Below are 26,657 nucleotides of genomic sequence, written 5' to 3' on the forward strand. Positions count from 1 at the left end.
GACATTTAAGACTTTTTAAAGATGTGCAGACACCCTGCACTGACAATCAATAACAATGTAAACACTCGGTTGGTGATGTTCATCATGTGAACAGTGTGTAGAGCCTGTCAGAGGTGATGATTCTGCTCAGTAGTCATTTCAGCAGATGTCCTCTCGTGTCTCAGTCAGTGGTGGTAACAATTTTCACCACTGTCACTTATTACATACTACTTAAGTGCAGCTGATGTGTTTGCTGTGTGAGACTCAGGCGACGGTCTTCACAACAGATGTCCCAAGAAGTCAGACTGCTACTACTGTTAATGATAATTTCACAGGTAGCAACTGGGTGAATGTATAAATGTCAGCTTTAGTAAAACCTGAGGCAATCACCATTTCTATGAGTTTTTGTGTCTGAAAGGCAGTGGTATAAAACACTTTAAGTGACAGAGTTTCTAACTCATCCATGTATATTTGGCCACAAATAACCATTTAACCCAACATACTAATTTTATATTTTTGAAGCTGGACCATTCATGAGGAATATTGTTGCAATAAATATACAGTTTGGTGATTGATTGTGCCACTCTCAGCGCAGGCAAAGCAGCAGAACGTGAGGTGCAGTGACCTAGATTTGAAAGTTCACCTTCACTCCATCTGCAGCAGCTGCTCCTCTCATCCAGCAACCTGATCTGATCACTTTTGACTGGATTGAATGAGCAATTATCCACTCGCTGCCGTGAGAAACAATAACAACACAAGTTCTGCCGACACTACATTCACAAATACAAATACTTGGCCATGACGTTTTGATGCTTTTTTGGAAGGCATAATACTATGACTTTTTATGCCAAATGGAACAACATACTATACTATGACTTTTTTTAAGAACTCTTAGTATACTATGGAATTTTTTTCCCATGCTTCTTCAACAAAATACTTTACTATGATATTTTTATGCAGTTTCGAAAGACACTATATTGTGACTTTTTTTTCTGTTTTGGACAACATTCTATACTATGAATTTTGATGCTGTTTTGGAAGACATATTGTACCATGATGGGTTTTTTTTTATGTAGTTTGGAACGACATACTATGATGTTTTTGATCATTTTTGGACAACAAAGTATACTATGATGTTTTGCTTGATTTTTGGATGACATACTATAAGTCGTCAGTGACGATTTTTGGCCAACGTAGTATACTACATCATTTTTTAGTATTTTTGGGCGACATACTATGTTGTTTTTGATGATATATAACAATTTTTGGGTGATATACTATGACGTTTTTGATGACTTTACGATGACATACTATATTATGTGTTTTTTTTTCAGGTTACAGACTGCCATGACTGATTCGCACTGACATCCCCCAAGTGTCTGTTTTTGTCTTTATGCAGTGTCTCATAAATGTCTTAAATGAGGATTTTGAAAAAAACACATGGAAGTCATTTCATTGAATGTCAGATCTCTTCTGACATCTCAAACACATGCAGAACATCACTTTGATCACAACTGAAACATATGAGCATCCTCTATACAGACTGTGGGGACATTTTTAATATACATACAGTACATGAGCCCCACAGGATGACTTATGATGATGCCACCATTAGTTTTAAATATGCGACTCTCACTGTTAAGTAAAGTGAGAAAAAATGATCTTAAAATATATAACGTTGTCAATAAGAAGCCAAAAACTTCAATAGAAAAATGCCAGATGTCTCTACTGATATCGATTTATCTGTTCCAAGAAAATATAAGCTCATTTATCGGTCTGACCCAAACATCAGTTGTGCTTTTACACAGACGTCACTGTAGATACTGAATTTTCCCTATCAGGAACTTTGTTGATTATTGGCCTGACTCATTTATCAGTCAAGTTTAGACAGATGTCACTGCCGATACTGAATTTTGCCTTTCCAAAAACGTAGTTGATTATCGGCCTGACTCATATATCAGTCAAGTTTTCGACAGACCTCCCAGCCGATACTGTATTTTCTGTTTCAACACCATATGACCCTTATATCAGCAGAGCAGACAGATATATCAGCCGATATTTTATTTATGCCACTAAATATCATTTAGCTGTAGATTCATACAGTTTAGACACTAATTTGATAGAACAGAACAAATTTAAGCACGTAAAGGTGATTGATATATCGTTGTGGCAAATAAATCAGGTGAAGTTTTCCTGAAACATGTAAAACCAGTATCGGGAGATCCTTCTGTCAGAATCAAGGAATATCGGTAAAGAAATGTCAAAGTAAAATCTGAGGTATTTTAGAAACTGTGACGTAATAACATATTTGTCCATTAGAGAGTACTGACATGTTTTATGTTCAAGTGTATGGTATTTTGTTTGCTTGTTTGTGTGTGTTGTGTATATGTAATAACTGAATAATTTATTTATTTTGTTATCAAACATATCAGTTAGGCTGTAAAAAAAAAAACACTTTCCTTTCATTTCCATTTATTGCCATGAGGTACAGAAACATTCATTATTTTTAAAATGTATCTAAAATACAATATAACAAAAATGCAATACAAATACAACATGATGGATATTGCATTTTATGTGAATGATGTTGTACTTTGTTCTCTTACTGTATTATGACATTTTGGATAACTTTTGGATGAAATAATATACTGACGCTTTGTATGATTTTTGGACAACATACTATACTATGACGTTTTGGATGATTTTTGGCTGACATACAATACTAGGACGTTTTTGATGATTTTTTGACACAAAAATGGCTGAACATGACATTACATATCTTGTCCAGCCTGGGATTGCCTTGGGGCCCCCCAAGAGGAGCTGTAAATTGTTGCTGGGGAGAAGGACATCTGGAATTCTCTGCTCCGCCTGTTGCCCCAGCGACCCAGCCTCAGATAAGCTGATGACAATGGATGGATGGATGGAGTCACAACATAGTATACAATGTCCAAAAAAAGGCCAAAAACGTCATAATTCAGCAAGTAAAATAAATGGCCGAAAATGCCATAGTATAGTCTGTCAAAAAACGTCAAATTTTTACATGTCAAAAAATGGCTGCAAACTACATATTATGGCTTGTAGAGACACATCATAGCATACAATGTCCAAAAAAGGGCCAAAAACATTTATTTAGCAAGTTGAAAAAATGTCAGAAAACGTCATAGGAAATGTAAAACAAAGTCAAATTTTGGGATGTCATACAAATAGCTGAAAATAACCTATTGTAGCCTGTAGAGACCTTTCATACTATATACTAAATAACGGCCAGTAAAGGCCAAAAACTTCATAATTTAGCATGTCAAAAAATGGCTAAAAGCACCATGATATAGTATGTCCAAAACTGTCAAATTTTGACATGCCATTAAAATGGCTGAAAATGACCTATTGTACCTTGTAGAAATGTGTCATATTATACAAGTTGGAAATGAAGGCAAAATGACGACAAAAACCTTATAACTTAGCGTGTCAAAAAACATGGCCATAAATGCAAAACTATAGTATGTCGAAAAATGTCAAATTTTTACCCCTCCTAAAAACGACATAGAATGACTTGTAGTGACACGTTATAATATACAAAGTGGCAAAAAAAAATCCAAAAAAGGCCAAAAACCTCATGATTTAGCATGTCAAAAAAATGGCCAACAAGGCAATAGTATAGCATGACAAAAAATGTCAAATTTTGACCCCTCCTAAAAACAGCTGAAAACAACATAGAATAGCTTGTACAGACGCGTCATAGCATACAAAGTGGGAATAAAGTCCAAAAAAGGCCAAAGACCTCATAATTTAGCATGTCAAAAAAATGGCCAACAAGGCAATTGTATAGTATGTCACAAAACATCAAATTTTGACCCTCCTAAAAACGGCTGAAAACAACATAGAATAGCTTGTAGAGATGCGTTATAATATTCAAAGTGGGAATAAAGTCCAAAAAAGACCAGAAACCTCATAATTTAGCATGTCAAAAAAATTGCCAACAAGGCAATAGTATAGTATGTCGGAAAATGTCAAATTTTGACCCCTCCTAAAAACCGCCGAAAACAACATAGAATAGCTTGTAGAGACTGATATAATAAACGAAGTGGGAATAAAGTCCAAAAAAACCAAACACCTCATGATTTAGCAGGTCAAAAAAATGGCCAACAAGGCAATAGTATAGTATGTCGAAAAATGTCTAATTTTGACCCCTCCTAAAAACGTCTGAAAACAACATGGAATACCTTGTACAGATGCGTTACGATATTCAAAGTGGAAATAAAGTTCAAAAAAGAGCAGAAACCTCATGATTTAGCATGTCAAAAAAATTGCCAACAAGGCAATAGTATAGTATGTCGAAAAATGTCAAATTTTGACCCCTCCAAAAAACGGCCGAAAACAACATAGAATAGCTTGTAGAGATGTGTTATAATATTCAAAGTGGGAATAAAGTCCAAAAAAAGCCAAAAACCTCATAATTTAGCATGTCAAAAAAAATGACCCAAAAGAAAATAGTATAGTATGTCGAAAAATGTCAAATTTTGACCCCTCCTAAAAACGGCTGAAAAGGACGTGGAATAGCTTGTACAGATGCGTTATAATATTCAAAGTGGAAATAAAGTTCAAAAAAGAGCAGAAACCTCATGATTTAGCATGTCAAAAAAATTGCCAACAAGGCAATAGTATAGTATGTCGGAAAATGTCAAATTTTGACCCCTCCTAAAAACGGCTGAAAACGACATGGAATAGCTTGTAGAGATGTGTTATAATATTCAAAGTGGGAATAAAGTCCAAAGAAGGCCAAAAATCTCATAATTTAGCATGTCAAAAAAATGGCCAACAAGGCAATAGTATAGCATGTCGGAAAATGGCAAATTTTGACCCCTCCTAAAAACGTCCGAAAACAACATAGAATAGCTTGTAGAGACCGATATAATAAACGAAGTGGGAATAAAGTCCAAAAAAGGCCAAAAAACTCATGATTTAGCATGTCAAAAAAATGGCCCAAAAGGCAATAGTATAGTATGTCGAAAAATGTCTAATTTTGACCCCTCCTAAAAACAGCTAAAAATGACATAAATAGCTTGGAGAGGCGCGTCATAGCATACAAAGTGGGAATAAAGTCCAAAAAAGGCCAAAAACCTCATAATTTAGCATGTCAAAAAAATGGCCAACAAGGCAATAGTATAGTATGTCGAAAAATGTCAAATTTTGACCCCTCCTAAAAACGTCTGAAAACAACATAGAATAGCTTGTACAGACGCGTCATAGCATACAAAGTGGGAATAAAGTCCAAAAAAGACAAGAAACCTCATAATTTAGCATGTCAAAAAAAATGACCCAAAAGAAAATAGTATAGTATGTCGGAAAATGTCAAATTTTGACCCCTCCTAAAAACGGCTGAAAACGACGTGGAATAGCTTGTAGAGATGTGCTATAATATTCAAAGTGGGAATAAAGTCCAAAGAAGGCCAAAAATCTCATAATTTAGCATGTCCAAAAAATGGCCAACAAGGCAATAGTATATGTCGAAAAATGCCAATAGTATATGTCGAAAAATGCCAAATTTCGACCCCTCCTAAAAACGTCTGAAAACAACATGGAATACCTTGTACAGATGCGTTATAATATTCAAAGTGGAAATAAAGTTCAAAAAAGAGCAGAAACCTCATAATTTAGCATGTCAAAAAAATGGCCAACAAGGCAATAGTATAGCATGTCGGAAAATGTCAAATTTTGACCCCTCCTAAAAACGGCTGAAAACGACATGGAATAGCTTGTAGAGATGTGTTATAATATTCAAAGTGGGAATAAAGTCCAAAGAAGGCCAAAAATCTCATAATTTAGCATGTCAAAAAAATGGCCAACAAGGCAATAGTATAGCATGTCGGAAAATGGCAAATTTTGACCCCTCCTAAAAACGGCCGAAAACAACATAGAATAGCTTGTAGAGACCGATATAATAAACGAAGTGGGAATAAAGTCCAAAAAAGGCCAAAAATCTCATAATTTAGCATGTCAAAAAAATGGCCAACAAGGCAATAGTATAGTATGTCGAAAAATGTCTAATTTTGACCCCTCCTAAAAACAGCTAAAAATGACATAAATAGCTTGGAGAGGCGCGTCATAGCATACAAAGTGGGAATAAAGTCCAAAAAAGGCCAAAAACCTCATAATTTAGCATGTCAAAAAAATGGCCAACAAGGCAATAGTATAGTATGTCGAAAAATGTCAAATTTTGACCCCTCCTAAAAACGTCTCAAAACAACATAGAATAGCTTGTACAGACGCGTCATAGCATACAAAGTGGGAATAAAGTCCAAAAAAGGCCAAAAACCTCATGATTTAGCATGTCAAAAAATGGCCAACAAGGCAATAGTATAGTATGTCAAAAAATGTCAAATTTTGACCCCTCCTAAAAACGGCTGAAAACGACATGGAATAGCTTGTAGAGATGTGTTATAATATTCAAAGTGGGAATAAAGTCCAAAAAAGGCCAAAAAACTCATGATTTAGCATGTCAAAAAAATGGCCAACAAGGCAATAGTATAGCATGTCAAAAAATGTCAAATTTTGACCCCTCCTAAAAACAGCTGAAAACAACATAGAATAGCTTGTACAGACGCGTCATAGCATACAAAGTGGGAATAAAGTCCAAAAAAGGCCAAAGACCTCATAATTTAGCATGTCAAAAAAATGGCCAACAAGGCAATTGTATAGTATGTCACAAAACATCAAATTTTGACCCTCCTAAAAACGGCTGAAAACAACATAGAATAGCTTGTAGAGATGCGTTATAATATTCAAAGTGGGAATAAAGTCCAAAAAAGACAAGAAACCTCATAATTTAGCATGTCAAAAAAAATGACCCAAAAGAAAATAGTATAGTATGTCGGAAAATGTCAAATTTTGACCCCTCCTAAAAACGGCTGAAAACGACGTGGAATAGCTTGTAGAGATGTGCTATAATATTCAAAGTGGGAATAAAGTCCAAAGAAGGCCAAAAATCTCATAATTTAGCATGTCCAAAAAATGGCCAACAAGGCAATAGTATATGTCGAAAAATGCCAATAGTATATGTCGAAAAATGCCAAATTTCGACCCCTCCTAAAAACGTCTGAAAACAACATGGAATACCTTGTACAGATGCGTTATAATATTCAAAGTGGAAATAAAGTTCAAAAAAGACCAGAAACCTCATAATTTAGCATGTCAAAAAAATGGCCAACAAGGCAATAGTATAGCATGTCGGAAAATGTCAAATTTTGACCCCTCCTAAAAACCGCCGAAAACAACATAGAATAGCTTGTAGAGACTGATATAATAAACGAAATGGGAATAAAGTCCAAAAAAACCAAACACCTCATGATTTAGCAGGTCAAAAAAATGGCCAACAAGGCAATAGTATAGTATGTCGAAAAATGTCTAATTTTGACCCCTCCTAAAAACGGCTGAAAACAACATGGAATAGCTTGTACAGATGCGTTACGATATTCAAAGTGGAAATAAAGTTCAAAAAAGAGCAGAAACCTCATGATTTAGCATGTCAAAAAAATTGCCAACAAGGCAATAGTATAGTATGTCGAAAAATGTCAAATTTTGACCCCACCAAAAAACGGCCGAAAACAACATAGAATAGCTTGTAGAGATGTGCTATAATATTCAAAGTGGGAATAAAGTCCAAAGAAGGCCAAAAATCTCATAATTTAGCATGTCAAAAAAATGGCCAACAAGGCAATAGTATAGCATGTCGGAAAATGGCAAATTTTGACCCCTCCTAAAAACCGCCGAAAACAACATAGAATAGCTTGTAGAGATGCGTTATAATATTCAAAGTGGGAATAAAGTCCAAAAAAGGCCAAAAAACTCATGATTTAGCATGTCAAAAAAATGGCCCAAAAGGCAATAGTATAGTTTGTCGAAAAATGTCTAATTTTGACCCCTCCTAAAAACAGCTAAAAATGACATAAATAGCTTGGAGAGGCGCGTCATAGCATACAAAGTGGGAATAAAGTCCAAAAAAGGCCAAAAACCTCATAATTTAGCATGTCAAAAAAATGGCCAACAAGGCAATAGTATAGTATGTCGAAAAATGCCAAATTTCGACCCCTCCTAAAAACGTCTGAAAACAACATGGAATACCTTGTACAGATGCGTTATAATATTCAAAGTGGAAATAAAGTTCAAAAAAGAGCAGAAACCTCATAATTTAGCATGTCAAAAAAATGGCCAACAAGGCAATAGTATAGCATGTCGGAAAATGTCAAATTTTGACCCCTCCTAAAAACGGCTGAAAACGACATGGAATAGCTTGTAGAGATGTGTTATAATATTCAAAGTGGGAATAAAGTCCAAAGAAGGCCAAAAATCTCATAATTTAGCATGTCAAAAAAATGGCCAACAAGGCAATAGTATAGCATGTCGGAAAATGGCAAATTTTAACCCCTCCTAAAAACGGCCGAAAACAACATAGAATAGCTTGTAGAGACCGATATAATAAACGAAGTGGGAATAAAGTCCAAAAAAGGCCAAAAAACTCATGATTTAGCATGTCAAAAAAATGGCCCAAAAGGCAATAGTATAGTATGTCGAAAAATGTCTAATTTTGACCCCTCCTAAAAACAGCTAAAAATGACATAAATAGCTTGGAGAGGCGCGTCATAGCATACAAAGTGGGAATAAAGTCCAAAAAAGGCCAAAAACCTCATAATTTAGCATGTCAAAAAAATGGCCAACAAGGCAATAGTATAGTATGTCGAAAAATGTCAAATTTTGACCCCTCCTAAAAACGTCTGAAAACAACATAGAATAGCTTGTACAGACGCGTCATAGCATACAAAGTGGGAATAAAGTCCAAAAAAGGCCAAAAACCTCATGATTTAGCATGTCCAAAAAAATGGCCAACAAGGCAATAGTATAGTATGTCGGAAAATGTCAAATTTTGACCCCTCCTAAAAACCGCCGAAAACAACATAGAATAGCTTGTAGAAACTGATATAATAAACGAAGTGGGAATAAAGTCCAAAAAAACCAAACACCTCATGATTTAGCAGGTCAAAAAAATTGCCAACAAGGCAATAGTATAGTATGTCGAAAAATGTCAAATTTTGACCCCTCCTAAAAACGGCTGAAAACGACATGGAATAGCTTGTAGAGATGTGTTATAATATTCAAAGTGGGAATAAAGTCCAAAGAAGGCCAAAAATCTCATAATTTAGCATGTCCAAAAAATGGCCAACAAGGCAATAGTATAGTATGTCGGAAAATGGCAAATTTTGACCCCTCCTAAAAACCGCCGAAAACAACATAGAATAGCTTGGAGAGACCGATATAATTAACGAAGTGGGAATAAAGTCCAAAAAAGGCCAAAAAACTCATGATTTAGCATGTCAAAAAAATGGCCCAAAAGGCAATAGTATAGTATGTCGAAAAATGTCAAATTTTGACCCCTCCTAAAAACAGATAAAAATGACATAAATAACTTGGAGAGGCGCGTCATAGCATACAAAGTGGGAATAAAGTCCAAAAAAGGCCAAAAACCTCATAATTTAGCATGTCAAAAAATGGCCAACAAGGCAATAGTATAGTATGTCGAAAAATGTCTAATTTTGACCCCTCCTAAAAACAGATAAAAATGACATAAATAACTTGGAGAGGCGCGTCATAGCATACAAAGTGGGAATAAAGTCCAAAAAAGGCCAAAAACCTCATAATTTAGCATGTCAAAAAAATGGCCAACAAGGCAATAGTATAGTATGTCGAAAAATGTCAAATTTTGACCCCTCCTAAAAACGGCCAAAAACAACATAGAATAGCTTGTAGAGACCGATATAATAAACGAAGTGGGAATAAAGTCCAAAAAAGGCCAAAAAACTCATGATTTAGCATGTCAAAAAAATGGCCCAAAGGGCAATAGTATAGTATGTCGAAAAATGTCAAATTTTGACCCCTCCTTAAAGCGGCTGAAAACGACATAGAATAACTTATAGAGACACATCATAGCATATAAGAAGGAATAAAGTCACAAAAAGGCCAAAAACCTCACAATTTAGCATGTCAAAAAATGGCCAACAAGGCAATAGTATAGTATGTCGAAAAATGTCTAATTTTGACCCCTCCTAAAAACAGCTAAAAATGACATAAATAGCTTGGAGAGGCGCGTCATAGGATACAAAGTGGGAATAAAGTCCAAAAAAGGCCAAAAACCTCATGATTTAGCATGTCCAAAAAAATGGCCAACAAGGCAATAGTATCGTATGTCGGAAAATGGCAAATTTTGACCCCTCCTAAAATCAGCTAAAAATGACATAAATAGCTTGGAGAGGCGCGTCATAGCATACAAAGTGGGAATAAAGTCCAAAAAAGGCCAAACACCTCATAATTTAGCATGTCCAAAAAATGGCCCAAAAGGCAATAGTATAGTATGTCGAAAAATGTCAAATTTTGACCCCTCCTAAAAACGTCTGAAAACAACATGGAATACCTTGTACAGATGCGTTACGATATTCAAAGTGGGAATAAAGTCCAAAAAAAGCCAAAAACCTCATAATTTAGCATGTCAAAAAAAATGACCCAAAAGAAAATAGTATAGTATGTCGCAAAACATCAAATTTTGACCCCTCCTAAAAACGGCTGAAAATGACATGGAATAGCTTGTAGAGATGTGTTATAATATTCAAAGTGGGAATAAAGTCCAAAGAAGGCCAAAAATCTCATAATTTAGCATGTCAAAAAAATGGCCCAAAAGGCAATAGTATAGTATGTCGAAAAATGTCAAATTTTGACCCCTCCTAAAAACGGCTGAAAATGACATGGAATAGCTTGTAGAGATGTGTTATAATATTCAAAGTGGGAATAAAGTCCAAAGAAGGCCAAAAATCTCATAATTTAGCATGTCAAAAAAATGGCCCAAAAGGCAATAGTATAGTATGTCGAAAAATGTCAAATTTTGACCCCTCCTTAAAGCGGCTGAAAACGACATAGAATAACTTATAGAGACACATCAAAGCATATAAGAAGGAATAAAGTCACAAAAAGGCCAAAAACCTCATAATTTAGCATGTCAAAAAATGGCCAACAAGGCAATAGTATAGTATGTCGAAAAATGTCTAATTTTGACCCCTCCTAAAAACAGCTAAAAATGACATAAATAGCTTGGAGAGGCGCGTCATAGCATACAAAGTGGGAATAAAGTCCAAAAAAGGCCAAAAACCTCATGATTTAGCATGTCAAAAAAAATGGCCAACAAGGCAATAGTATAGTATGTCGCAAAACGTCAAATTTTGACCCTCCTAAAAACGGCTGAAAACAACATAGAATAGCTTGTAGAGATGTGTTATAATATTCAAAGTGGGAATAAAGTCCAAAAAAGACCAGAAACCTCATGATTTAGCATGTCAAAAAAACTGGCCAACAAGGCAATAGTATAGTATGTCGGAAAATGGCAAATTTTGACCCCTCCTAAAAACAGCTAAAAATGACATAAATAGCTTGGAGAGGCGCGTCATAGCATACAAAGTGGAAATAAAGTCCAAAAAAGGCCAAACACCTCATAATTTAGCATGTCAAAAAAATGGCCAACAAGGCAATAGTATAGTATGTCGAAAAATGTCAAATTTTGACCCCTCCTAAAAACGTCTGAAAACAACATGGAATACCTTGTACAGATGCGTTACGATATTCAAAGTGGGAATAAAGTCCAAAAAAAGCCAAAAACCTCATAATTTAGCATGTCAAAAAAATGACCCAAAAGAAAATAGTATAGTATGTCGCAAAACATCAAATTTTGACCCCTCCTAAAAACGGCTGAAAACAACATAGAATAGCTTGTAGAGATGCGTTATAATATTCAAAGTGGGAATAAAGTCCAAAAAAGACCAGAAACCTCATGATTTAGCAGGTCAAAAAATGGCCAACAAGGCAATAGTATCGTATGTCGGAAAATGGCAAATTTTGACCCCTCCTAAAATCAGCTAAAAATGACATAAATAGCTTGGAGAGGCGCGTCATAGCATACAAAGTGGGAATAAAGTCCAAAAAAGGCCAAACACCTCATAATTTAGCATGTCCAAAAAATGGCCCAAAAGGCAATAGTATAGTATGTCGAAAAATGTCAAATTTTGACCCCTCCTAAAAACGTCTGAAAACAACATGGAATACCTTGTACAGATGCGTTACGATATTCAAAGTGGGAATAAAGTCCAAAAAAAGCCAAAAACCTCATAATTTAGCATGTCAAAAAAAAATGACCCAAAAGAAAATAGTATAGTATGTCGCAAAACATCAAATTTTGACCCCTCCTAAAAACGGCTGAAAATGACATGGAATAGCTTGTAGAGATGTGTTATAATATTCAAAGTGGGAATAAAGTCCAAAGAAGGCCAAAAATCTCATAATTTAGCATGTCAAAAAAATGGCCCAAAAGGCAATAGTATAGTATGTCGCAAAATGTCAAATTTTGACCCCTCCTAAAAACGGCTGAAAATGACATGGAATAGCTTGTAGAGATGTGTTATAATATTCAAAGTGGGAATAAAGTCCAAAGAAGGCCAAAAATCTCATAATTTAGCATGTCAAAAAAATGGCCCAAAAGGCAATAGTATAGTATGTCGAAAAATGTCAAATTTTGACCCCTCCTAAAAACGTCTGAAAACAACATAGAATAGCTTGTACAGACGCGTCATAGCATACAAAGTGGGAATAAAGTCCAAAAAAGGCCAAAAACCTCATGATTTAGCATGTCCAAAAAAATGGCCAACAAGGCAATAGTATAGTATGTCGGAAAATGTCAAATTTTGACCCCTCCTAAAAACCGCCGAAAACAACATAGAATAGCTTGGAGAGACCGATATAATTAACGAAGTGGGAATAAAGTCCAAAAAAGGCCAAAAAACTCATGATTTAGCATGTCAAAAAAATGGCCCAAAAGGCAATAGTATAGTATGTCGAAAAATGTCAAATTTTGACCCCTCCTAAAAACAGATAAAAATGACATAAATAACTTGGAGAGGCGCGTCATAGCATACAAAGTGGGAATAAAGTCCAAAAAAGGCCAAAAACCTCATAATTTAGCATGTCAAAAAATGGCCAACAAGGCAATAGTATAGTATGTCGAAAAATGTCTAATTTTGACCCCTCCTAAAAACAGATAAAAATGACATAAATAACTTGGAGAGGCGCGTCATAGCATACAAAGTGGGAATAAAGTCCAAAAAAGGCCAAAAACCTCATAATTTAGCATGTCAAAAAAATGGCCAACAAGGCAATAGTATAGTATGTCGAAAAATGTCAAATTTTGACCCCTCCTAAAAACGGCCAAAAACAACATAGAATAGCTTGTAGAGACCGATATAATAAACGAAGTGGGAATAAAGTCCAAAAAAGGCCAAAAAACTCATGATTTAGCATGTCAAAAAAATGGCCCAAAGGGCAATAGTATAGTATGTCGAAAAATGTCAAATTTTGACCCCTCCTAAAAACAGCTAAAAATGACATAAATAGCTTGGAGAGGCGCGTCATAGCATACAAAGTGGGAATAAAGTCCAAAAAAGGCCAAACACCTCATAATTTAGCATGTCCAAAAAATGGCCCAAAAGGCAATAGTATAGTATGTCGAAAAATGTCAAATTTTGACCCCTCCTAAAAACGTCTGAAAACAACATGGAATACCTTGTACAGATGCGTTACGATATTCAAAGTGGGAATAAAGTCCAAAAAAAGCCAAAAACCTCATAATTTAGCATGTCAAAAAAAATGACCCAAAAGAAAATAGTATAGTATGTCGCAAAACATCAAATTTTGACCCCTCCTAAAAACGGCTGAAAATGACATGGAATAGCTTGTAGAGATGTGTTATAATATTCAAAGTGGGAATAAAGTCCAAAGAAGGCCAAAAATCTCATAATTTAGCATGTCAAAAAAATGGCCCAAAAGGCAATAGTATAGTATGTCGAAAAATGTCAAATTTTGACCCCTCCTTAAAGCGGCTGAAAACGACATAGAATAACTTATAGAGACACATCAAAGCATATAAGAAGGAATAAAGTCACAAAAAGGCCAAAAACCTCATAATTTAGCATGTCAAAAAATGGCCAACAAGGCAATAGTATAGTATGTCGCAAAACGTCAAATTTTGACCCTCCTAAAAACGGCTGAAAACAACATAGAATAGCTTGTAGAGATGTGTTATAATATTCAAAGTGGGAATAAAGTCCAAAAAAGACCAGAAACCTCATGATTTAGCATGTCAAAAAAACTGGCCAACAAGGCAATAGTATAGTATGTCGGAAAATGGCAAATTTTGACCCCTCCTAAAAACAGCTAAAAATGACATAAATAGCTTGGAGAGGCGCGTCATAGCATACAAAGTGGAAATAAAGTCCAAAAAAGGCCAAACACCTCATAATTTAGCATGTCAAAAAAATGGCCAACAAGGCAATAGTATAGTATGTCGAAAAATGTCAAATTTTGACCCCTCCTAAAAACGTCTGAAAACAACATGGAATACCTTGTACAGATGCGTTACGATATTCAAAGTGGGAATAAAGTCCAAAAAAAGCCAAAAACCTCATAATTTAGCATGTCAAAAAAAAATGACCCAAAAGAAAATAGTATAGTATGTCGCAAAACATCAAATTTTGACCCCTCCTAAAAACGGCTGAAAACAACATAGAATAGCTTGTAGAGATGCGTTATAATATTCAAAGTGGGAATAAAGTCCAAAAAAGACCAGAAACCTCATGATTTAGCAGGTCAAAAAATGGCCAACAAGGCAATAGTATCGTATGTCGGAAAATGGCAAATTTTGACCCCTCCTAAAATCAGCTAAAAATGACATAAATAGCTTGGAGAGGCGCGTCATAGCATACAAAGTGGGAATAAAGTCCAAAAAAGGCCAAACACCTCATAATTTAGCATGTCCAAAAAATGGCCCAAAAGGCAATAGTATAGTATGTCGAAAAATGTCAAATTTTGACCCCTCCTAAAAACGTCTGAAAACAACATGGAATACCTTGTACAGATGCGTTACGATATTCAAAGTGGGAATAAAGTCCAAAAAAAGCCAAAAACCTCATAATTTAGCATGTCAAAAAAATGACCCAAAAGAAAATAGTATAGTATGTCGCAAAACATCAAATTTTGACCCCTCCTAAAAACGGCTGAAAACAACATAGAATAGCTTGTAGAGATGCGTTATAATATTCAAAGTGGGAATAAAGTCCAAAAAAGACCAGAAACCTCATGATTTAGCAGGTCAAAAAATGGCCAACAAGGCAATAGTATCGTATGTCGGAAAATGGCAAATTTTGACCCCTCCTAAAATCAGCTAAAAATGACATAAATAGCTTGGAGAGGCGCGTCATAGCATACAAAGTGGGAATAAAGTCCAAAAAAGGCCAAACACCTCATAATTTAGCATGTCCAAAAAATGGCCCAAAAGGCAATAGTATAGTATGTCGAAAAATGTCAAATTTTGACCCCTCCTAAAAACGTCTGAAAACAACATGGAATACCTTGTACAGATGCGTTACGATATTCAAAGTGGGAATAAAGTCCAAAAAAAGCCAAAAACCTCATAATTTAGCATGTCAAAAAAAAATGACCCAAAAGAAAATAGTATAGTATGTCGCAAAACATCAAATTTTGACCCCTCCTAAAAACGGCTGAAAATGACATGGAATAGCTTGTAGAGATGTGTTATAATATTCAAAGTGGGAATAAAGTCCAAAGAAGGCCAAAAATCTCATAATTTAGCATGTCAAAAAAATGGCCCAAAAGGCAATAGTATAGTATGTCGCAAAATGTCAAATTTTGACCCCTCCTAAAAACGGCTGAAAATGACATGGAATAGCTTGTAGAGATGTGTTATAATATTCAAAGTGGGAATAAAGTCCAAAGAAGGCCAAAAATCTCATAATTTAGCATGTCAAAAAAATGGCCCAAAAGGCAATAGTATAGTATGTCGAAAAATGTCAAATTTTGACCCCTCCTAAAAACGTCTGAAAACAACATGGAATACCTTGTACAGATGCGTTACGTTATTCAAAGTGGGAATAAAGTCCAAAAAAAGCCAAAAACCTCATAATTTAGCATGTCAAAAAAAATGACCCAAAAGAAAATAGTATAGTATGTCGCAAAACATCAAATTTTGACCCCTCCTAAAAACAGCTAAAAATGACATAAATAGCTTGGAGAGGCGCGTCATAGCATACAAAGTGGGAATAAAGTCCAAAAAAGGCCAAACACCTCATAATTTAGCATGTCAAAAAAATGGCCAACAAGGCAATAGTATAGTATGTCGAAAAATGTCAAATTTTGACCCCTCCTAAAAATGTCTGAAAACAACATGGAATACCTTGTACAGATGCGTTACGATATTCAAAGTGGGAATAAAGTCCAAAAAAAGCCAAAAACCTCATAATTTAGCATGTCAAAAAAATGACCCAAAAGAAAATAGTATAGTATGTCGCAAAACATCAAATTTTGACCCCTCCTAAAAACGGCTGAAAACAACATAGAATAGCTTGTAGAGATGCGTTATAATATTCAAAGTGGGAATAAAGTCCAAAAAAGACCAGAAACCTCATGATTTAGCAGGTCAAAAAAATGGCCAACAAGGCAATAGTATAGTATGTCGAAAAATGTCAAATTTTGACCCCTCCTTAAAGCGGCTGAAAACAACATAGAATAACTTATAGAGACACATCATAGCATACAAAGTGGGAATAAAGTCCAAAAAAGGCCAAAAACCTCATAATTTAGCATGTCAAAAAATGGCCAACAAGGCAATAGTATAGTATGTCGAAAAATGGCAAATTTTGACCCCTCCTAAAAACGGCTGAAAACGACATGGAATAGCTTGTAGAGATGCGTTACGATATTCAAAGTGGGAATAAAGTCCAAAAAAAGCCAAAAACCTCATAAGTTAGCATGTCAAAAAAAATGACCCAAAAGAAAATAGTATAGTATGTCGAAAAATATCAAATTTTGACCCCTCCTAAAAACGGCTGAAAACGACGTGGAATAGCTTGTAGAGATGTGTTATAATATTCAAAGTGGGAATAAAGTCCAAAGAAGGCCAAAAATCTCATAATTTAGCATGTCAAAAAAATGGCCAACAAGGCAATAGTATAGTATGTCGAAAAATGTCAAATTTTGACCCCCCTAAAACGATCTGAAAACAACATGGAATACCTTGTACAGATGCGTTACGATATTCAAAGTGGAAATAAAGTTCAAAAAAGAGCAGAAACCTCATGATTTAGCATGTCAAAAAAATATCCAACAGGGCAATAGTATAGTATGTCGAAAAATGTCAAATTTTGACCCTTCCTAAAAACGGCTGAAAACGACATGGAATAGCTTGTAGAGACACGTCATAGCATACAAAGTGGGAATAAAGTCCAAAGAAGGCCAAAAATCTCATGATTGAGCATGTCCAAACAATGGCCAACAAGGCAATAGTATAGTATGTCGAAAAAAGTCAAATTTCGACCCCTCCTAAAAACGTCTGAAAACAACATGGAATACCTTGTACAGATGCGTTACGATATTCAAAGTGGGAATAAAGTCCAAAAAAAGCCAAAAACCTCATAATTTAGCATGTCAAAAAAAATGACCCAAAAGAAAATAGTATAGTATGTCGCAAAACATCAAATTTTGACCCCTCCTAAAAACGGCTGAAAACAACATAGAATAGCTTGTAGAGATGCGTTATAATATTCAAAGTGGGAATAAAGTCCAAAAAAGACCAGAAACCTCATGATTTAGCAGGTCAAAAAAATGGCCAACAAGGCAATAGTATAGTATGTCGAAAAATGTCAAATTTTGACCCCTCCTTAAAGCGGCTGAAAACAACATAGAATAACTTATAGAGACACATCATAGCATACAAAGTGGGAATAAAGTCCAAAAAAGGCCAAAAACCTCATAATTTAGCATGTCAAAAAATGGCCAACAAGGCAATAGTATAGTATGTCGAAAAATGGCAAATTTTGACCCCTCCTAAAAACGGCTGAAAACGACATGGAATAGCTTGTAGAGATGCGTTACGATATTCAAAGTGGGAATAAAGTCCAAAAAAAGCCAAAAACCTCATAAGTTAGCATGTCAAAAAAAATGACCCAAAAGAAAATAGTATAGTATGTCGAAAAATATCAAATTTTGACCCCTCCTAAAAACGGCTGAAAACGACGTGGAATAGCTTGTAGAGATGTGTTATAATATTCAAAGTGGGAATAAAGTCCAAAGAAGGCCAAAAATCTCATAATTTAGCATGTCAAAAAAATGGCCAACAAGGCAATAGTATAGTATGTCGAAAAATGTCAAATTTTGACCCCTCCTAAAAACGTCTGAAAACAACATGGAATACCTTGTACAGATGCGTTACGATATTCAAAGTGGAAATAAAGTTCAAAAAAGAGCAGAAACCTCATGATTTAGCATGTCAAAAAAATATCCAACAGGGCAATAGTATAGTATGTCGAAAAATGTCAAATTTTGACCCTTCCTAAAAACGGCTGAAAACGACATGGAATAGCTTGTAGAGACACGTCATAGCATACAAAGTGGGAATAAAGTCCAAAGAAGGCCAAAAATCTCATGATTGAGCATGTCCAAACAATGGCCAACAAGGCAATAGTATAGTATGTCGAAAAAAGTCAAATTTCGACCCCTCCTAAAAACGTCTGAAAACAACATGGAATACCTTGTACAGATGCGTTACGATATTCAAAGTGGGAATAAAGTCCAAAAAAAGCCAAAAACCTCATAATTTAGCATGTCAAAAAAAATGACCCAAAAGAAAATAGTATAGTATGTCGAAAAATGTCAAATTTTGACCCCTCCTAAAAACGTCTGAAAACGACGTGGAATAGCTTGTAGAGATGTGTTATAATATTCAAAGTGGGAATAAAGTCCAAAGAAGGCCAAAAATCTCATGATTTAGCATGTCCAAACAATGGCCAACAAGGCAATAGTATAGCATGTCGAAAAAAGTCAAATTATGGCCCTCCTAAAAACAGCTAAAAACGACATAGAATAGCTTGTACAGACGCATCATAGCATACAAAGTGGGAATAAAGTCCAAAGAAGGCCAAAAACCTCATAATTTAGCATGTCAAAAAAATGGCCAACAAGGCAATAGTATAGTATGTCGAAAAATGTCAAATTTTAACCTCTCCGAAAAACGGCAGAAAACAACATAGAATAGCTTGTAGAGACCGATATCATAAACAAAGTGGGAATAAAGTCCAAAAAAGACCAAAAACCTCATAATTTAGTATTTCAAAAAAATGGCCCAAAAGGCAATAGTATAGTATGTCGCAAAACATCAAATTTTGACCCCTCCTAAAAACAGCTAAAAACGACATAGAATAGCTTGTACAGACGCGTCATAGCATAAAAAGTGAGAATAAAGTCCAAAAAAGGCCCAAAACCTCCTAATTTATGTCAAAAAAATGGCCAACAAGGCAATAGTATAGTATGTCAGAAAATGTCAAATTTTGACCCCTCCTAAAAACGACTGAAAACAACATAGAATACCTTGTAGAGATGCGTTATAATATTCAAAGTGGAAATAAAGTTCAAAAAAGACCACAAACCTCATAATTTAGCATGTCAAAAAATTGGCCAACAAGGCAATAGTATAGCATGTCGCAAAAAGTCAAATTTTGACCCGACCTAAAAACGGCTGAAATCAAAGAATACCTTGTAGAGACGCGTTATGATGTACAAAGTGGGAATAAAGTCCAAAAAAGACCAGAAACCTCATGATTTCGCATGTCCAAAAAATGGCCAACAAGGCAATAGTATAGTATGTCGAAAAACGTCAAATTTTGACCCGTCCTAAAAACAGCTAAAAATGACATAGAATAGCTTATAGAGACGCGTCATAGCATACAAAGTGGGAATAAAGTTCAAAAAAGGCCAAAAAGTTCATAATTTAGCATGTCCAAAAAATGGCCAACAAGGCAATAGTATAGTATGTCGAAAAATGGCAAATTTTGACCCCTCCTAAAAATGGCTGAAAACGACATAGAATAGCTTGTAGAGATGCGTTATAGCATACAAAGTGGGAATAAAGTCCAAAAAGGCCAAAAACCTTATAATTTCACATGTCTGAAAAATTGCCAATAAGGCAATAGTATAGTATGTCGAAAAATGTCAAATTTTGACCCCTCCTAAAACTGGCTGAAAACGACATAGAATATTTTGTAGAGATGCGTTATAGTATACAAAGTGGGAATAAAGTCCAAAACATTTATAATTTCGCATGTCTGAAAAATTGCCAACAAGGCAATAGTATAGTATGTCGAAAAATGTCAAATTTTGACCCCTCCTAAAAATACCTGAAAACGACATAGAATACCTTGTAGAGACACATTATAGCATACAAAGTGGGAATTAAGTCCAAAAAAGGCCAAATACCTCATAATTTAGCATGTCAAAAAATTGGCCTACAAGGCAATAGTATAGTATGTCGAAAAAAGTAAAATTTTGAACCCTCCTAAAAAAAGCTAAAAATGACATAAATAGCTTGGAGAGGCGCTGCATAATATACAAAGTGGGAATAAAGTTCAAAAAAGTCCAAAAACCTTATAATTTACCATGTCCAAACAATGGCCAACAAGGCAATAGTATAGTATGTCGAAAAAAGTCAAATTATGGCCCCTCCTAAAAACGGCTGAAAACAAAATAGAATACCTTGTAGAGTAACCTTGCGTTATGATATTCGAAGTGGGAATAAAGTCCAAAAAAGACCAAAATCCTCATAATTTAGCATGTCAAACAAATATCCAACAGGGCAATAGTATAGTATGTCGAAAAATGTCAAATTTTGACCCTTCCTAAAAACAGCTAAAAATGACATAGAATAGCTTGGAGAGACGCTGCATACTATACGAAGTGGGAATAAAGTCCAAAAAAGGCCAAAAACCTCATAATTTGTCATGTCAGAAAAATTGCCAACAAAATAATAGCATAGTATGTCGAAAAATGTCAAATTTTGACATGTCAAAAAAATGACTGAAAAGTACATATTATAGTGTTGTAGAGACACATCATAGTATATGTCCAAAAAAGGCCAAAAACTTCGTAATTTAGGAAGTTGAAGATGCAAAGAGGATGCCATTGCCACACAGCCCTGAGCCACCTCGAACTAGTCGGAAGACCCGCCTGAAGGAGCAGCTGCTGGTGTCCTTGTATCGCTCTTCCGTTGAGAGTGTGCTGGCATACTGCATCTCTGTGTGGTAAGCTAGCTGTTCGGCCGACAAAATTCAGCTGACAAATAGCTCTGCAGAGGGTGATTAAAACGGCAGAAAAGATCATCGGCTGCTCTCTGCCTCCTCTTGAGGACATTGCCACCTCACGTTGCCTCTGCAAAGCTAATAAAATCACCAGAGACTCCTCCCACCCTGGTCACAAACTGTTCACTCTCCTTTTCTATGATTATTGAGCAACATACTATGACGTTCTGGATGATTTTTGGATGACATGTAATACTATGAAGATTTTAATGATTTTTAGACTATTTACTATACAATGATGTTTTTGATGATTTTTGGACAACTTACTATATTATGATGCTTTGGATGAAATTGGACGACATACTATACTATGACATTTTGGATGATGTTTGGACAACATACAATACTATCATATTTTGTATGATGTTCGGACTAGATACTATGCCATGAAAATTTTAATGATTTTTGGACGCTATGCTATACAATGACGTTTTTGATGATTTTTCAGTGACATAGTACAGTATGAGGTTTTTGATGATTTTTGAACAACATACTATAGTATGAGGTTTTAGGTTTTTGATGATTTTTGCACAACACACTACACTATGACACTTTTGATGATTTTTGGACGATACTATGAAGTATTTGGTTTATTTGGATTTTTTAGACATGCTATATTGTGACATTTTTGGCAATTCTTTTGACATGCTATACTATGACGTCTCAACCTGCTATACTATGTGGTTTTCATTAGTGGCTTATTTTTGACGGCATACTATACTATGACGTTTTCCATGAGTTTTGGACACCATACTATACTAGGACATTTGTGATGATTTTTTGATGCAATAACGTTTTGATGATTAATAAAACTATGATGTTTTTGATGATTTTTAGACAAGATACAACAGAATGACGTTTTTGATAATTTTTGGACGACATACCGTACAGTGCTATGACGTTTTTGAAGATTTTTGGATGACATACTATACTATGACATTTTTGATGTTATTTTGACGACATACTTTACTATGAAGTTTGTGATGAGTTTTAAACAACATATTATACTGTTACTATACATTTGTTATAATTTTTTCACACCATACCATACCATGTTGTTTTTGATGATTTTTAAACGACATACTAGAAGAAGGTAGAATGTAGATTTATTTGTCATTTCTTAAACAAAGTGTAAAAAACAAAATTACATTTATTCTTGATCCTGCTACATCTTTTGAGTTGAATGATTAGTTGATTCAAATCAGCAGCTACTATGAAGATCCCATCAAGTTGCTTGGTCATGTTGCTGCTGATTCTTTTTGAACTTGCATCAGAGTCTTGAATCCCCACGGCTCCCAACTAGGTCTGCCCATCCAGTGCAACAGCCCGATACGGGATGCCAGGGGCCAACCATGTCTCTATGAAGATATGCGCGGAGCAGTCCCAGATCTTCTGTTGCCGAGTGAGCCAAAATCACGTCATCCACTTCACTCTCCTGCGACCAGACACTAGACAGAAGAAGACTTAGTAGAGGAACAGCTCCCGGTCCAAGTCAGGCCAGCCTCACCATGATATCGGCTCTTCTCCCTCTTTTCGTCCGGCACTTTCAGTTTCATTTCTCTCCTCTGGTCTGAGTGGCTTGTTGGCATATGACGCCGGTGGGGACCCTCTCGCGGTCTATTGCTTTCAGTCCAAACCCCATACAACTTTTCCTGATGTTAATAAGTGCCTCTCTATCCTAGAAAAGTCATACGTCAGCAGAAGGGGCCATGGTGATGAAAAAATAGAGAAATATAGTGAAAAAGTAGCAAGGATATGAGGTGCTATTGGCTGCTGCATCTACATGCGCTGCCGTCGTTTTGGCAACCATAACTCCACTATACTTTGACGTTTTTGACCATTTTTTCATGCCATAATATATTATGCCGTTTTTTAATGATTTTTGGACATTATACTATACTATAAAATTTTTGATTATTTTTGGACAACATACTATACTATGATGTTTTTTAAGATTATTGGACAACATACTATCCTCTGTTTTTTTTGATGATTTTGGATTACATACTATACAATGACAGTTTTGATGATTTTTGGACACCATACTATATTATGACGTTTTGATGAGTTTTAAACGACATACTATACTATGATTTTTTTGATAACTTTTTTAAGCCATTTTTGACACCATACTTTACTATGATGTTTTTGATGATTTTTGGACGTCATACTATACTATGTCATTTTTAATGAATTTTGGACGACATACTACACTAACTTTTTGAAGATTTTTGCACCACATACTATACTATGATGTTTTTGAAGATTTTTGGACATTCTAAACTATGACTTCTTTGATAATTTTTGGACGCCATAGTATTCTAAGATGTTTGTGATGTTTTTTGGATGTCAAACTTTACTATGACGTTTTTTGATGATTTTGGACATCATACTATACTATAAAGTTTTTGATGATTTTTAAATGACATACTTTACAATAACTGTTTTGACAATTTTTTTACTATGACTTTCTAGATGATTTTTGGACGCCATAATAAACTATGATGTTTTTGATGTTATTTTGGCACCATACAATACTATGACGTTTTTGATGATTTTGGGACGTCATACTATGCTATGAGGTTTTTGATGAGTTTTAAACAACTACTTTATTACGACGTTTTTGAAGACTTTTTCACGCCATGCTGTACTCTGTTGTTTTTGATGATTTTTGGACGACTTACTGTACTATAACATTTTAATGATTTTTGGACAACATTATAGTATGATGCCTTGGACGATTGTTGGAAACCATACCATACTATGAAGTTTTTGATGATTTTTGGGCGTATGACGTTACTGATGGTTCTTTGCCACCATGCTTTACTTTGTTGTTTTTGATCATTTTTGGAAGTCATACTATTCTATGATTGTTTTGATGATTTCCGGTGAACTTTGCAAGAAACATCTCCTGGATGCACTGGGACGCATTGTTAGTGATGTATCTTGGGGTCATCGGGTGTTTCGGGGCTCACAGCAACATACTGTACTATGACTTCTCTGATGTTTTTTTGACAACATACTAAACTATGATGTTTTTGATGATGATTTTTAGATAACATATTATACTATGTTGTTTTTTGTGATTTTTGGATGACATACTGTACTTTGTCATTTTTTGTTGTTTTTGGACAACAAAATATACCAACACTTTTTGCATTTTTTGGATAACATACTATACTATGACTTTTTTGATGTTTTGTTGATAACATAGTAAACTATTAGAATTTTGGACAACTTAATATACTTTGATGTTTTTGATGATTTTTAGACAACATACTAAAGTATACTATGACATCTTTGTAATGTTTGTAAAACATATTATACTGTGATGTTTTTGATGACTTTGGATGACATTATACTATGACGTTCTTTGATGGTTTTTGGACAACATACTATACAATGACGTTTTTGATTATTCTTGGATGATATACTACAATGTCATTTTTGACGAATTTCGGACAACATATTTTAATATGAGATTTTTGTGACATCCTATACGATGTCGTTTTTGATGTTTTATTGACCACATACTAAACTACGATCCTTTCGATTATTGTTGGACAATATACCATAATATGGTTATTTTTTTTATGATTTTCGGACGACACACTATAACTATGTAGTTTGTAATGATTTTTCGATGACAAAATATACTACGTTGGGTTTTTTTTTTTGCTTTATACTAAAGTATGACTTTTTGATGCTATTTTGGATGAGCTAAACTATAACCCTTTTTATGCCGTTTCAGACGACATACTATATTATAACTTTTATAATATTTTGAAGGACATGCCATACTATGACTTTTTTGCTTTTTTGGATGACATACTTTACAAAGTCTTTTTCATGTATTTTGGAGGTCATGCTATAGTACGAATTTTTCATGCTATTTTGGCAACATACTATAATACTATAAATACTTTTTCATGCAGAAAATGCTATAATATGACTACTTTTTTTTACTATTTTGGAAAAACTACTACACTATCACTTTTATGCTATTTTTCAAGACCTACTATACTTTGACTTCTTTTACGCTATTTTTAAGGAAATGTTCTTCTATGACTATTTTATGGAATTTTACAACATACATTACATTACTAAAACATTTTAGGCTAGTATGGACAACATACTCTTCTATGACTTCTTTCTGCTATTTTTGACAACATACTACACTATGATGTTTTCAATCTATTTTTGACATACACACTTTTCATGCTTTTTTGAACACCATGCTATACTCAGGTCATCCTGGAGCGGACACAGAATGATAAAACAAAGGGACACACACACACAAACGACAAAAAAAAAAACAAGTTTGCTGACCTCCAAAATAATGCGCCCCCCAACAATTTGCAACTTTTGGCTAAAATATAGCAGCTGTGATCCTTATCAAAAAGGGAAAATGAAACACTGTCATTTTAAGACCTGATGATGGAAGTAGCCAAGAAGTGAGCCATGCTGCTTCTTTCCCATATCTGTTGAGAGCTGCACATGTACCAATCGGGTACATGCAAGAAAATAGTGGCAGGTAAAGACAAAGTTTTATGCGCTGTAGTGCTAAGGAGCATTGATTGGAGTTTGACTGGCTGGTGTAAAGGGATGTAGACCGAACTCTAACTATGCACTGAGTAGTTTGGCGCAAGTTTGAGAGCTGGGTTGTTTCCATCTCAATTAGCATTAGTCTTTGTTGTGGATTGAGAACAACAAAAAAATATAAAAATTCAAAAAATAAATTTAAAAAAAAACAGTTTCTTAATGAGCAAGTAAAACTGACTTTGGGCTATTATATTTCTGACAGTGACAGTCAGATATTTCTGTCAGTGCTGTGTTCAAAGCTTGTTTCTGCTGCGCCCAAGTGGCCAAATACTGGTTTAACTAAGCCGAACAATCTGACAGATGCAAATATACATAAGCAATTTCTAAAAATCTCTATAATTAAGGTTGTGTGTGTGTGTTGGCTACACAGATGAAAGAAGACAGAGAGTTTTTAAAAAAACAAAACTAACAAACCTGAGGTGGAGAAACGCTCCAAAGTCAGGTGAGTACAGCGAGTGCTCCGGTGCTCCAAACATGTTGCTCTCTACAAAGTTGTGGTAGCAGCTGAACTTGTGGAGGTACATGTGGGAGGCTCTGACCACCCACACATATCGGTCAGGGAAACGTCGGCCCAGGGTGAGGGCGACCTGCTCCAGACTCCAGGAGAGCCACTGTGCTCCTTCAGGCTGCAGAGCCATCTCCTCCTGGAAGTTCTGCACAATACACAGAAAAGGCTGTTTTAACCGGCAGTATACAACTTTAATACAGTGGAACAACATGAAATATGTAATATATGACCACTGCCACTCTGCTTTTGTTTGTGTATAAGAGTATACAGGTATGTACAGCGCAAAA

General features: G+C 35.1%; 1 protein-coding gene across 2 annotated transcripts in view; it reads right to left on the reverse strand.

Annotated features, from left to right (window-relative positions):
• c10h2orf69 (chromosome 10 C2orf69 homolog) overlaps positions 1–26,657 on the reverse strand; it is a 36,534-nt gene that overhangs the window by 4,149 nt on the left and 5,728 nt on the right. For both annotated transcript variants that reach the window (XM_042494870.2, XM_042494868.2), the window contains exon 3: positions 26,277–26,515. In XM_042494870.2, coding sequence (XP_042350804.2) covers positions 26,277–26,515 — 239 coding nt within the window. The remainder of the gene's footprint in view (positions 1–26,276; positions 26,516–26,657) is intronic.

This window comes from Plectropomus leopardus, chromosome 10 (genome assembly GCF_026936395.1).
Source record: "Plectropomus leopardus strain MGB_pleo_1.0 chromosome 10, ASM2693639v1, whole genome shotgun sequence".
NCBI lineage: Eukaryota > Metazoa > Chordata > Actinopteri > Perciformes > Serranidae > Plectropomus > Plectropomus leopardus.